The sequence below is a fragment of the Lepisma saccharinum genome, chromosome 24 (assembly GCF_977018435.1).
Source record: "Lepisma saccharinum chromosome 24, izLepSacc3.1, whole genome shotgun sequence".
Taxonomy (NCBI): Eukaryota; Metazoa; Arthropoda; class Insecta; order Zygentoma; family Lepismatidae; genus Lepisma; species Lepisma saccharinum.
Genome location: NC_139252.1, coordinates 54,157,159 through 54,171,930, shown reverse-complemented (window position 1 = coordinate 54,171,930; position 14,772 = coordinate 54,157,159). Strand labels below are relative to the sequence as shown.

The 14,772-nt window shown below is 37.8% G+C and overlaps 1 protein-coding gene across 3 annotated transcripts in view; it reads right to left on the bottom strand.

The window, feature by feature from the left end:
- Positions 1 to 3,113: 3,113 nt before the first annotated feature.
- LOC145978426 (uncharacterized) overlaps positions 3,114 to 14,772 on the bottom strand; it is a 38,325-nt gene continuing 26,666 nt past the window's right edge. For all 3 annotated transcript variants that reach the window (XM_083111062.1, XM_083111063.1, XM_083111061.1), the window contains exon 7: positions 3,114 to 12,852. In XM_083111062.1, the coding sequence (XP_082967188.1) occupies positions 12,601 to 12,852 (252 nt within the window). In that variant the 3' untranslated portion in view covers positions 3,114 to 12,600. The remainder of the gene's footprint in view (positions 12,853 to 14,772) is intronic.

Sequence of the window (14,772 nt, the reverse complement as noted above, 5' to 3'; positions counted from 1 at the left end):
CCATCATGAATTACTTACTATTTGCACTTTTGTTGTCCGTGGCTGTTTTCTCTGCAGATGAGAAGGAAATGACTTAGGAACAAGAGAATAACAGAAGAAAAACAGGGCCACTGTTAGAAAATTGTAGCATATATGTAGAGCTCATAATAGTGAATGTAAGTAAGGATATCACAAATTCCTGTTGAAGGTGATTACCACTTTACGGACACACCAATACACAATTGCATTAGCCATAGAGTACACATCTTTTAATGAATCATTTCTCCATGGTTTTGGAAATTACTGCACAATATGAACTGAATAAAACAAATAAATTTCACAATGAAATTCACATACAAAAACTATACAGAGCCTCCCTGATGGTATACTGGTAACATCACTTTCTAATCTAGGGAACCCTGGTTCGATATCTGGTGGAGGCACAATGCACAGTGGTTTAGATTCCACTTTAAACTGTAGATCCAGTCTCGATTAGCTTATCTCTGCACAAAGTGAACTTAAAACAAAAAATTCAATCAACCAATGAATAGATTTCTAGTGAAAAACACAGGGTGGCCACTCTAGGACCATGATAAAATTCAAATACAATTCCCGGATTTCAAGCCATACTTCCCAAATCCCAAATATTCAAGGATACAAACAGATTATTTCTCCATTTCAACCTTACACTTAATACTTCCCAGCACACACACGCAAATATATTAATATATTTGTGTGTGTGTGATTCCAATGTATCCAAAAATTCTAATTCAATTCAATTAAACGGTATATACATTTAAAATATTTCATTTAAGGTGTTATTTCACATATTCAGACTCTACGTGTATCTGCAAGCACAAGTCACAAATGTTACAGGACATAGAAATCTACAAAAACTTGTTAATTGCAAGAGAATTTCAAAGTCAAATTTACCTAATCAATTTCTAGATATTTTATCTTCCATCCATCAGGTAGATGGTTCTGCAAAGGACACTAACAAAGTAAAATAATTTAGAGAATTCTGTGTTATTTCCATCCTCAATAAAAATAAATACTAAACTGTGAAACAATTGGCTCAGGGCAATTGCAAATGTGTATAACTTCAATGGGATTTAGATTAATAAAAGTTGAAATTTTTCATGTCTCCTCCTCTCCTCATTCTTTGCCGTTTCCTGCCTCTGGTTGGGTCGGTATAGAAGTCAAACCTCTCCATTTTTTCCTGGTCTTCCATCCCCCCTTCTCTTTCCACGGTGTTCCAATATTGTCCTCTTCTATTAACACTCTCCGCGATCTGCTCTTTCCACCAACATCTTGGTCTCCCCCTTGGCCTTATTCCCACTCCTTGTGCATGGTAAGCTCTTACTGGTAGTCTTTCTGCATTCATCCTCTTCATCTGTCCGAACCATCTCATCTGTGCCTGATCTATCCTGTCCTGAAGCTTCACCACACCCACTGTCTGTCGGATCTTCTCATTCTCCATTCTATCCCTTCTAGTCTTCCCCAATGTACTCCTTAAACATTTCATCTCCACTGCCTTCATCTCTTTCTTGTCTCTTTGTCACGTAATTATTGGCACATAGTATGTGTTATATATTACCTTCTTGCATTTCATAGGTACATCCCTGTTCCATATTAATCTTCGAACGCTTTGATATAGTCTACCACCCGTTTGTCCTCTTCTGCTTACCTCCTCATCTATTCTTCCACTTCTCTCAATTATGCTTCCTAGGTATTTGAAACTCTCCACTACCCTCTGTGTCCATCTTTATTTTTGGTTCATTTCTGGCTCTGTTTCTTGTTGTTATTAACATATTTGCGTATTGTGCTGCATGTTACTTACTATATAATACAAGCAATACTAAATTAGTATAAAATTTTGAAATTACTTGTGTGAGTGAATATGAAGATTTAAAAAACAACGTTTCAGAGTACAACTGCCCCCTTCATCAGGTTCATATACTCTTTATTCACTAATCATAATGCTGTGTCACTAAGTGTTAAAAAAGGATTGTGTTAAAGGTATTGGTTAAGAAACACTTGAAACAATCCCTGACAACATTTGTGTCTAAAAACAACCAGTTAAAAATCCAATTTTAAAAAAAATTCCCCATTTCCTAAGTGACCTCTTAGAACCGGGGTCTTATAAAATCGATAAAACACGTTCAGTTGCACAGCCAGCACTGGCAGGATTTTTAACTGGTTGTTTTTAGACAGGTATGTTATCAGGGATTGTTTCAAGTGTTTCTTAACCAATACCTTTAACCTAATCCTTTTTTAACACTTAGTGACGTGGCATTATGATTAGTGCCTGAAGAGTATATGAACCTGATGAAAGGGTCAGTTGTACCCTGAAACGTTGTTTATTAAATCTTCATACTCACTCACGTAAGTAATTTCAAAATTTTCTACTAGTGTTGCTTATATTTGCTGTTATTAGCACCTCACTCATTTCTGTACTGAATTTCACATCTACGGAGAAAAATTCAAGCATAATTCCTGGAGAAATTAATTCATCTGGAATTCAAGGAATTCCCGGTGCGTAGCCACCCTGAAAACACTACAAATTGTGTATAAACACAGGCTCTAGTAAGGAATTATTGTTATAAGAAAAATTGAATATTTAAATAAGTTGTTAGTTTCAGGTGATGAAAAGTAAAGTCCCTAATCGTTATGTTGTTATTAAAATTCCTGGATATTGTAAATGCAAAATGGATCCAAACGTTGAATCGACATTGGTGGAATTAAGTGAACTCCATATTGCACAACAGATAATAAATATAAGTATTTTCCTTTTCTTAGAGCATCATTTTTTTGCGGAGGATGGGCATCGAACCCCCTTGACCCCACCCCTTCTAAATATGTTCTTGGTGCTGTGCAGGCAACAAACCAGGAGCCATTGAAAATATCCCAGTGCTTGTAAATAACAGTTAACAATCCCTGGCTTAGAATTTTTGAGAACTCCACTCAACCCTAGAAAACAGCACAGGAAGGATGGAATGATCGGAAATTATGAAAAATAATAATATCTACATATTTGAATACACCTACAGTTTTAATTTTAATTTCGTTCAGAGTCTGAGGAAAACTTTGCTACAAGGTTGAAACGTCAAGTTTATGGTCTGTTTATTTGACAATAAATTCTACCTTAGTCAGCATTTTGAGTGCTTATCAACATTTACATATTTTTTACATCTCTCAGAGTATTTATGTACATATTTCACAGGCTTTCATAACAATTGATCTTGGGGTGGAGTAGGACCTTTATTTGGAAAAAAGAAAACCACATCACAAAGATTTGGATATTTGAAAAATTTTTACCTCGAATTTATGCATGAAACAACTACAGAGTACGTTCATATAACATTGCATTGACATGTGACAAAAATTACTGCGAACTTATTACCAAGAAAATATGTCTTAAAAATATCTTGCAACATATTATTTATTGTAATAAATCCTGTGTTTGTTCCCTACGTAAGGCTGAAGAATTACAATGAGTTATAGGCATTAAAACATACCATCCAATATTTAACAATTGGAAGTTGTTAACCTTATATATGTTTAGTCAACAAATATGATAACATAATTCTTGATGCTTTCCTGGTGGTGAATGATGAAGATTTTCTTGTGCCACTTAAACCGGACACCTCCCACACCAAATACATAAATTGTTACCCTGATGCATCTCTGCATTTCAATCCCTGAAGATGAGAGTGACATTAGCTTGCGAAAGCTTGGAAGCCTATCCGGAATTACATGGTTCATATCCTGAGAAAACTTCCTCAAAAATGATATCAATACAAAACAAATGTAATGTATAAAATATGTACATTTTCAGCACAGAATTTAATCGAATATGTATTCTGTAAAAAACGCACTGCTCTAATCCACCAGTGCAGGGGTTTCCAAACTTTTTCGTTTCACGGTGCCCTTGGTGTTTCAAGATTTTTGCATGGTGCCCCAGTCAGAATATAGGCCTATGTAACACTTGCAACGCCCAGTTAGTGGGGTTAGGTTGCTTGCATAAAGTTTAAAAATAAATACATATTCAAATTCAGAAACATTTTACATGTAAAAAGTAATAAATAAGCACATATTTGGAATAAGTGTAATTTCAGTGAAAATATTGGAACATTTCGCTGCGCCCCTGTAAACCTGCCACGGCACCCCAGGGTGCCCCAGCACATACTTTGGGAACCACTGCACTAGTGTATTTGTGAAGCAATGATGGTGTTAATGTGTAATTAGTATATCACTACTCTACAGCTTCAATCTTCCGGAAAAAAAAAGATGCACGCTTGTTATTAACGAGTGAATTAAAAAATTCAAATGTTGTGAAAAATATTTGCAAGAACTTTGCTCCTGTCCTGCCACCTCATCAAATGGATTTGAGCTTCTGAATAGAGCCCACCAGGAATTGATCCCAAGACTTATCTATGAAATAAAAGCACATACACATTTCGTACTGTAGATATGTATTTTTCAGTCATTAATACATAATGCAGACATTTTCTTGATGCATTTACTGAAGAGAACAATAGTGCATATTAAATGTACTTGAAAGCAAGAATAAAGTTTCAATGAACTGAAAAACAGGATTTATTCTTCTGTAGCCTCCTGAAGAGTATTATCAACAATAATAATAAAAAAGAGGCACCAGTAACTTATTAAAAACAGAGATAAAATCACAACATGCATAAGTAGCTTTGCCCCAGAATTCGTTTTCATCAGGGGCGGCCGGTCATAAGGACGATACGGACGCCGCACTGCCGTGTGCAACCGCAAGTGAACAAACATTACATTAACATTTATATGTTAGCTTTTACATTGTCTGAATTGCAAATATTCCATTGCTTATAGATCGTTGGTTACTCGGTTCTGTATTCATTCTTCCGCGACAATTGCAAAGTTTGCATGGCACCGTGCGGGGGAATACGGAACTTCGAGAGAAATCTGGCGGGGCGCCGTCCTCCCACTTTACGAGACGTAGAGCATTCTCAGGCACGGTCGCGAGGGGTAAAAGGTGAGGGAACTGAGGGAATAACACGCGCAGGATCTCTGGCTGGGAGGACGGAGGGTTTGTCGTCCGAAACCCACCCCCTAGGCAAAACTGGCCCTCTCTCCGGAGAACGGTAAACAATGAAGAGTTGCCAGAAGCAATGAAGTTAACGTAAGAAAGAAAATTACCAACCGTTGAAAAAAAATATTCTGTATTCCATAATATTATTCATTTACGACAAGAGCAGAGCAATAAATAACACAATTTCGACCTAGGAAAAAAAAAGTTGCTAACTGAAAAAGTACAGACTCTTGAATGATTTTTGTTATTTATCATCGCTTTTTGCTACTTTTCGGTAATCACGACAATGAGGATAAGAGATAGTATAATGAAATTGATGGAGGGGCACTCACAAAGAACACACATACCCATGCTGGGATTCGAACCCAGGAGCCCTGGCTTTGTAATGCGGTATGCTAGCCACGGAAGTCGGCTATAGATTCTTGTTATACACAAAATTATCGTGTAGCTATATGCGTTGTATTTTTTCTGAATTTAGTGAAAAGTACATTTGAATTACTATGATGTGGAGTACATCATGTAGATTTAAATACATGTTTTGATTAGCACGTTTGAAAAAATTCCTGATAATGTGACAAAGTTCTCCAATTTCTTTTCAAGGAGGATGTTAAATAAATTAAAAACTCGTCATCTAAACTCACCAAGAGTCGCTACAGGAACCTGTAAACTACAAATTTCTTAAAATTTGGCAAAATTGTCTGGCAACACCGAAGCAATAAAACGACTCTTCGTTTTCCATGGAAAAGTGAAGTGAAGCTTTTTCGGTAGTTGTGCATTGTCGCAATGAACAGTGTGGAGAAATTGTTGGTGCGAGTTTTTCTACCAGAAGAAGTCTGGATGAATAAATAAACAAAAAATCTAGTCCGAATTTGAATCTTGAACAAGTGTCAAAGAAGGGGGGTCGTGAGTTCACTCGCAAATTTCACGTTGAAGGACAGAAGGATAAATTTCAGTTACAAGCATGTCTGAAGATTTCTGATAAGTTTGAAGTTTTTACTTTAGAGCTTCGGGTAAAGCAGATATCACCTTTCCAGCGAGATATTTATTTTGGTGTCCTATTTCACATATCAATTAGTCATGTTGGACAGGAGACATTTTCTGTCCAACTTTTTACTAGAAATTTTCACGATCAATGCACGTAAATATTCGTCATTGTGCTTATCAAGTTGGGTAAAAATTAATATCCCTTCTTCTGAATTTTCCCCTCTGTTAAACGACTAAATCTGTTAGAATTCTATTTCTTTTTCCATCTTCTTCGCATTACTGTTAAATAATTATTAATTTAAAATGTGCAAAACATGATATTCGGTAAACACGAACGTATCAATTTCTTATCACGTTGGCTGTTATACGAAATTCATCATTTAAACTCGCATTACTGGTAGAGCAAATTTGTGCCGGCCCCCGTGGCGGAGTGGTTAGCACATCGCGCTACGACGCCAGGGATCCCGTGTTCGAATCCCAGCCTGGGCATGGATTTTTTGAGTGTCCATTCATCAATTTCATCATATCACTCATCCCCATCTTCGCAAATTAGCCAAATGTGACACAAAAGGCGAAGTAAAATAAAGCAAATCAATAGAGCAAATTTGTGAGCTATCACCCCTCCACTTAGGATCACCACGAGCCGCCACTGGTTCTCGTACTTGTTCATGCATAAAGGAGAGTATCTACAATTTCATGAAAACAAAATTCAAGGTTTCCCAGACCAAATCATTAGTTAGTGTACTCAAGCATGTCTGGAAGATCAGTATATTTCAGTTAAACTCTCATGCTTAGAATCCCACTTTAACAAGTATTAAATCAACTTCACATGTAAAGGCAATCATTTGAAGCGAAATTAAACAGTAATTGATTGTGCAGAGGGAGGCAGTTTCTATGTAATACATGCAATGTCTTGATTAATGATAAAAAAACAGGGTGGATAAAAATAATGATTTTTATTTTTTTTAAATCGATTTTTTAATTTGAAAAAAAAAATGCTTAAAATTGCTTGTATGGTTTTTGAGACTATACAATACACCCGCCGCAAAATGACTTCGGACCTCATAACAAAAGCACAAAAAATACAGAAAATTCATGTGGAAAAGCTATTATTTCGGATTCCGTAAAAAAATTTCATTCCATGTCCAATATTTAGGCTTCATTTCCATGGAAATCTTTCTAACAATGGAAAGTTGAATCTCATTTCTAGCCATTGTTGTTGTTTCCATGGAGATGATTTGAAATAAACAATTACATAATTTCAAACACCCATATCTCCGTCGCTAATTGAGATGCAGAAATCTTTCTAACAATGGGAAGTTCAATCTCATTTTTAGGACTTAAATTACTTCCGAAGTTTTAGTGATTCCATGCCCACGTGCATCCAAATGGTTTTCAGAAGTACAGGCAACATGACTCCGAATGCATTTTTTGCTGTATCTAATAGCTTAATAGCTTATCACATAAAATTTCTGTATTTTTTGTGCTTTTGTTATGAGGTCCGAAGTCATTTTGCGGCAGGTGTAGATATATAAGTTTTTTTTTTATAGAAAGGCTTTTTCTAGTAAATGGCCCTGTAAAATATTTGAACAGTTTGATTAAAGCATATAAAAAATTATATGAAAATATTCATTTTTCTGTTCTGATACTGTACACATGAACCTACTGTGGAAATGTTTGTTGAGTGTGTTAATAAAACTATAATAATTTCAGTAAAAAAAAAACATTCTGAATGTAGTCTATAATTGTAGCTCAAAATAAAAGTCTTTGTAGATGAATTTTGGTAATTTTTTTAGTGATGGTTTGCAAAATATCAGCTTCCATGTTTATTTACAGTGTAATGATAATGACACTAGCCTATTTAAGGTTTAACATGATTAGTATTTTGTATATTATTATTTTAAGTGTGTTTTTCAAGTTTACATATTACATTTCCTTTCATATGAGCTTCAGCCCATCAGTACATATATTTTGTTCCCTTTCTTAGAGCCTAATAAACACTATTAAATGTTTACAAGATTAAGCCACGTTCACCAAAACTGATTCTGACATCTATAAAATCCTTATGTACATTAATATATAAATTTATTTAAAGTGATTCAAATCAATCCCCCTTGTTAACAAAGAATTCCTTTTCTATGAACTCATAACAATTATAGTGCAAATAATATGTAATTGTAATCAAATTTAGTAATCTGACCCTATTTGCGGTTGATGGTGACGTCATTTCAAAGTGGTTGCAAGGAACGTCTGACTGCTACAGTGACACGATCAGAACATAAATTCTTTTACTAATTAATTTCAATTATTATAACAGTTTTAATCCTCACAGATTGCATTGTCTTCTCCTATACCTGAAGAAGGATCGGAGCTCCAGTGGTTGTCTAGAATGTAGGCTGAAGAAGACCTGGGCTTGAGTCCCATTGTGGGCGAATGCAAATTTTTCCGATCTTCTCCCTGCACAAAGTGCCCCTGGGGTCACCAGCTTCCAAAAGGGGGTTAAGGTGGCCAGAGCATTGTGCTGATCACATCCCCTCCACAAATCCCCTTTATGCTCCTCAAAAAGGCATGGTGTAATGTGCACGGGCATTGTTATCATACTTTTACCTGAAGAAGATTGATTCAAAAATTCAGAGGACAAAAAAAGGTACATGTGGTGATATTATTTCAGTTTTCAATATTTGGCGACACGTGGGATGAAATACCACCTTCTCTTATGACCACAAACAAACAAAACACCTATTGCACAAACATTGATGCATTACGTTAACATCACATGTAGATTGTACCATGTTTACATTTGTTTATATTTTTTTGTGTACATTACAATTTATTAAGTTTAACTTCTACAACAAACAGTTGCATAGGCTAAAATAACAATTCTTTCGTTAAGGTTCAAAACAAACATAAACTACACTACAAGAATATTGCATATAGTCTTTGTGTAACTAATATAATGAAAATAGGGTACTTTTAATGATTTATAATATATTTTCCTTAATGTTTCAATGCATCTCACATGCTTAACTCCAGAGATAAAATCATTTTAATCAAAATGATGTGAAAGATAGTTTTTGAGCATTTGGGAAGTAAATTTAATTATACAGGGTGAAGAGAAAGTCAGGTTTACAGAGAAACATAAATATGTACATACAGATGGGGGACAAAATAATACAAACACCTGTGAAATTAGAGAAAATCTTTATTAATATGAGGTTGGACCACCTTGTGACTGAAGTACACTTTGTATGCAATGTGGGATGGACGCATAGAGGTCATGCACAATGTTTAAGGGAATATGGAGCCATTCTTTCTCCAGAGCAGTCCCCAAGTCCGAAAGTGTGGCTTGGCTGGAGGTGGACTTCCAGCATGCAGCTTGGACTCCAAATATCCCCACAAATGTTCTATAATGTTCCAAGTCAGGAGACTGTGGGAGCCATTCAAGATGTCCTACTGCATCGTCATGTTCTTCAAACCATGTTTGGACAGACCCAGCAGTGTGGATAGGAGCGTTGTCGTCTTGAGAAAGCGGTCGGTCCCCAGGAAATAAAGTCTGGACAAAAGGATGGAGATGATCCCCCAGAATGCTCCAATAGTGATTGGCGTTTATCTTCCCATGCAGAAAAACAAGTGGTCTCACACCATGCCGAGATATCTCACCCCATACCATAATGGACTCACCTCCATGCTTCACAGTTGGCAAGAGGCAGTCAGGATGAAATGCATCTCTGGGCGTTCTCCACACATAAACGTGCCCGGTGGTCTGAAATAACGTGAATGTTGATTCATCAGACCAGATGACTTGTTGCCACTGCTGTGGGGACCAACTTCTGTGAGCTCTGCACCATTGGCGTCGCTTCACAGCATTACGTGATGTCACCAACGGCTTACGAATTGCTACTCTGCCATGAATGTTTGCAGCATGAAGTTCCCTTTTGACAGTTTGGTTGAAATGGGGTCCTGGAGATGCTTGTTCATTTCAGATGTTATCTCGGATAACAATTGCTTGTGCTTTCGGGCCACTATACGCTTCAACACCCTCCTATCCCAAGCAGCAAGCTTTGTCTTTCGTCCACTGTTGTGCTTTCAAGATGCCATCTTACCTTGTGTTGTGTACGCTGTCATAACGGCTGATACTGTGATCCTTGCACACCCCACAAGGTTTGCGGTTTCTGTCAACGTGGCTCCAGCTGAACGTGCTCCAACAATCATGCCTCTTTGGAACTCTGTCAGGTCTGACATTGCAGCGTCTCTTGAGAGCGTACGATAGACGAATGCACCACCAATGACTGCTGTTGACAGACTAATACCTTCCCTTCACGGCCACTAGGTGGCAGACTTCAGTGACGGGTGGTGCTGCTGTACTGCTGGTGTGACATGTGGCATACTTTTCACAGGTGTTCGTATTATTTTGCCCCCATCTGTACATACATACACATGCGCTGGAATGCATGCTTTAATTCGACACTCCATTTGAGTAAGACGGTGGGGTCATTTGGGAGATTGTGCCTGTGATCTTTTCCTTGAGATGGTAAAGGCTCATAATTTTCTTAGCGTATATGATGGCCTTTACATGTCTCATATATTGAAGTGTGACTCGTCGATTAGCTTGGGGATTGTTTGAGTCACAAGGGATGTAGCAAATTATGTAAAGCGAGAGGTTTTCATTTTATAACTTAATTGGCTTATTCTGTCAAGAAGAGGAATGCCAGAGCGAAGCTCTCTCCACATTTACCATGACCCAATCGTGATGAAGCTCGATGCAAAGTTCTGGGTTCGAGATTCAACTTACTGAGGCATCTCACACCTTAAGTTATACACCGCCTCGAACTGCCACTCCTCCGTGCCCACTATACTTGATGAATTCTGGTTCAAGACTGAGACCGTGTTTTACCATTCGGGACATTTTATACTGTGCCCACGATTCCGTGACTCTGACCTCTCGTCGAGAGGTTAAAGCCTCTATCCTCCATGGAAAATCCCCATAGGATGTGAGGCCGGGATTACATAATCAGCAGTATGCAGCTTTGTCGTTGAATGAGCAGGTCGTTGGTCAGTGTGGGGAGGTGGTTAAGAACAGCTTTTCCAGATTTCGCTCGGTAGCACTCTTCAATATACGAGGGGGCTGAAAAGTTTTGCCTGTTGATTAATATCCCTCTTATTTTATTTGCAGAGATCTCGGAACTTTTGCTGAGCGTTCCTCCATTCCTTACCTACAATGCCATGTAGCGGGAGTTGTCATCTGCCCACGTGATCAGCCATTGTGACCAAGATGGCAACTGGTATGGACATACGGTTAAAGCAGAGAGCCTTAATTGAATTCTTGATGGTGGAAGGAGTGCAAATTCGTCACAGGCAACGAATTGTGGGTCCACCACTATGACCCAACGATGAAGAGGCAGTCCATGGAGTACCGTCACAAAAGTTCTCCCACTCCAAAAAAATTCAAGGTCTGTGCATCAGTGGGAAAAGTCATGCTGACTCTGTTTTTCGATGTGAATGGTGTAGTCCACATAGAGTTTCTTCCCAAGGGTATACCACCATGAACTCGGAGCAATACATCAAAACCCTAAAGAAGCTAAAGGCTCGACTGAGATGCATCAGGCCTGACAATGGAGCCTCTCTTCTTCTCCATGACAACGCTAGACCCCACACCAGCAAGTTGATCACCGACGCAATATTGAAGCTTGGATACACTGTCCTCCCACATCCCCCATACAGCCCTGATCTTGCACCCTGTGACTTCTACATCTTTCCTCAACTGAAGGAACACCTTAAGGGAAACACTACTCATCAGATGAGGACGTCCAGCGTGCTGTGCGATCGTGGTGTTACTCCAAAGGCAAGGATTTCTACCGTGACACCATGGAAGGACTGGTGCGCCGTTGGAGGAATTGCGCGGAAGTGGATGGTGACTATGTGGAGAAGTGGTGTTCCAGAACTGAAGCCAAGATGTCAATGTACACATTGTCTTTTATTTGATTAAATTCTGTTCACTATAACCCGAGATATTAATCAACAGGCAAAACCTTTCTGCCCACCCTCGTATATCCCACTATTACCACACATGGAGAAAATGGCATAGGAAGTGGCAAGAGTATCTGATGGGGTTGTAACCATACCTTCTTGGTCCAACTCTGACAAGGACAGAAGAGAGGATGGAAAAATGATGCAGTTTTTTGACAAACATACAATTGTTGTATAATGAAAACGCAAAGAATAAGTAATTATAAACAGTATTTTTGAAACATGAAAACTATAGTTGTCCTGCTTTCCCTTCAAAGGATTTGACACTTTTGTTAAATGTCTTGACAGGAACACATATGAACTGCATTGCAACGTTAAAGAAATATACAACACCATTAAAACTGCAATAACAACACAAACATTAGCTGGTGGCCTTCGTAAAGTTAACGCTCATGTGTTTCAAGTTAAAACAGTAGAAAAATATAATTTTTGCTTCTCATTATAACATCACTACCAGAAACAGAAGGAACTTACAACAAGTGATAAGCTTCTCCGCAACAAGTTCTTATAAACATATGTCTTGCCATATGTTATGCGAGGCACGACAGATCATCGTCCGAGCTCACATTCCCATCGAATATGTCACTAATCTTAAGAGCTCTCTGCGTGTAGAAGAGAAGATGCAGTGCATAGTTCTTGTGAGAGACCAGCTCCCTCAGCCGTCGGCATTCCCACGAGCGTAGGTCCCACCCACTCAGCTCTCCTAGGCGAGTGAGCTTCGGACACTGCACCAGCAGCAGATCTACACTCTCGCGAGTCAATTGGGCGTATCTTAGCATGAGCTGAAAGCAGAACAACGTACAACTAATTTTGGTGCACTTAAATGACAAGTTTCTATTTGCACAGCTCAACATGTTAAAAGCAGATTCTGCATGTGCTAACAATGAATAGGAGCATATACACGGTGATGCACAACTTCCCTGACAATACTGTAGTTCTGAATGTACTGATAATGAAGAGAGACATATATAGGTAATACAACCGAGTCACCTGACTGTTTTAATAAAAGAAGAGAATCTGCAGGGATATTACATTCAAAGTAGGGCTTGGATATTTATGTCCTAAAAGGTCTAGAAATAACTCATAAAGACTACAGACAATGGACCTATAATTCCTATAAAGCTACTTTAGATATTCAACTGTAAGCTTGAATCATTCATGAAAAAAAAAATAATAATAATTCATGGCACCTGTGAAATTGCTTTAATAATTTAGGGCCTCCTGAAGATGTAGTAGTAACATCATTGCCTTGTAATCAAGGGATCCTGGATTTGATATCCAGTGGAGGCATGTAAAGACCCTATCACACGGAACTGGATTTCTAGTAGGAATGCCCTAGTTGGCGCTGAACTGACTTTCTAGGTAGAAATCATGGTCACCTGGCTGACTGCTTGACTGGTTTGGAGGAATAGGACATGTTCTAATTGCTACTAGCTTTCCTAGACTAGATACTGTGGAACAGCCAATCAGAACAAAGTTTGGGCATGTGAAGATAATCTGTGACTTTGCAAAAGGGAGTTTTTTTGTCTGTGGTTTCCAAGTGTTGGCTGTTTTTGTTCAAGGGTTTTTGTTAGCAACGAGATGATTACGTGCAGTGCATTTGTATTCAGTTCATTAATATTTAGGTATTTATGCAAAGCGCTGAGATGTGTACGTGACAAAGAAAATTAACCGAAAATGAAAATCCTTATTATTACAAGCGTATTAAATTAAAGTTTCATTTTTCTTTAAAAAATTTGTGAATGAATTCTGCGAATCTCCTGTATGAATATTGATGTGCATACCAGAGCTTTTTTTTTTTTTCGAGCCAATCTCTAGTCCACACTTTTCTTTTTAATTTTTGATAAAAGCACAACATTCTTCAAATTGATCGTCCATCTTTAAGTCGGCTTTAGACGAAAGCATTTCCTTTTAACATTTTTGCTAGCATAAATGCTATGAATTACACCATCTATGCTGAGTGCACGGTATTTGTTTACAATTGAAACTAAAATATTGTTCCATACGTGTACAGTAACCGTTATAAAGTATGTATTTTAGCAGTGCCATTGTTTTATACCTAATAATGTTTTATACGAGACATTATTCCTCTCGGTTCAATAGTTATCGGCTTTTAAAAATGTGAAGTGATACATTGTTTACATCTCACGCGGCCGCCATTACATTTTCACTAGTCTATCGACAAGTACGGTAACAAGTATCGTGTGAGGCGAAAACTAGCAAATGGGTAGCTAGTCCAACGCCAAGTAGGGCATTCCCACTGGAAATCCAGTTCCGTGTGATTCAGGCTTAAATGGTTCGGATCCCACTTTAAACTGTAGGTCAAGTCCCGATTAGTCTTTCTGCACAAATAGTGTACTTAAAACCATACTCAAACAAACTTTAATAATAATTGAACACAATAAAATCTAAGGCTGGAACTACAAAACAACTGGCATCGTCAGTGAAGCTTTCTCAAATTCAGTCTCCATTAAAAAAAACCTAAGATATTCCAAAATCTGAAAAATAACATGTGCTAAGAATTCCTTCTAGAGCATTCACGTGAAACTTCATATTGTTTGCTTTCGCTTTTGTCAAAATATCCACAATAATTCCGTGGCTTCGTAAAGCTATTGACTATTGCAAATATCTGCACAACAGCAAAAGCAAACAATAAGATTCACTTGAATGCTTAAGAAGGAATTCTAATCAGATGTAATGTT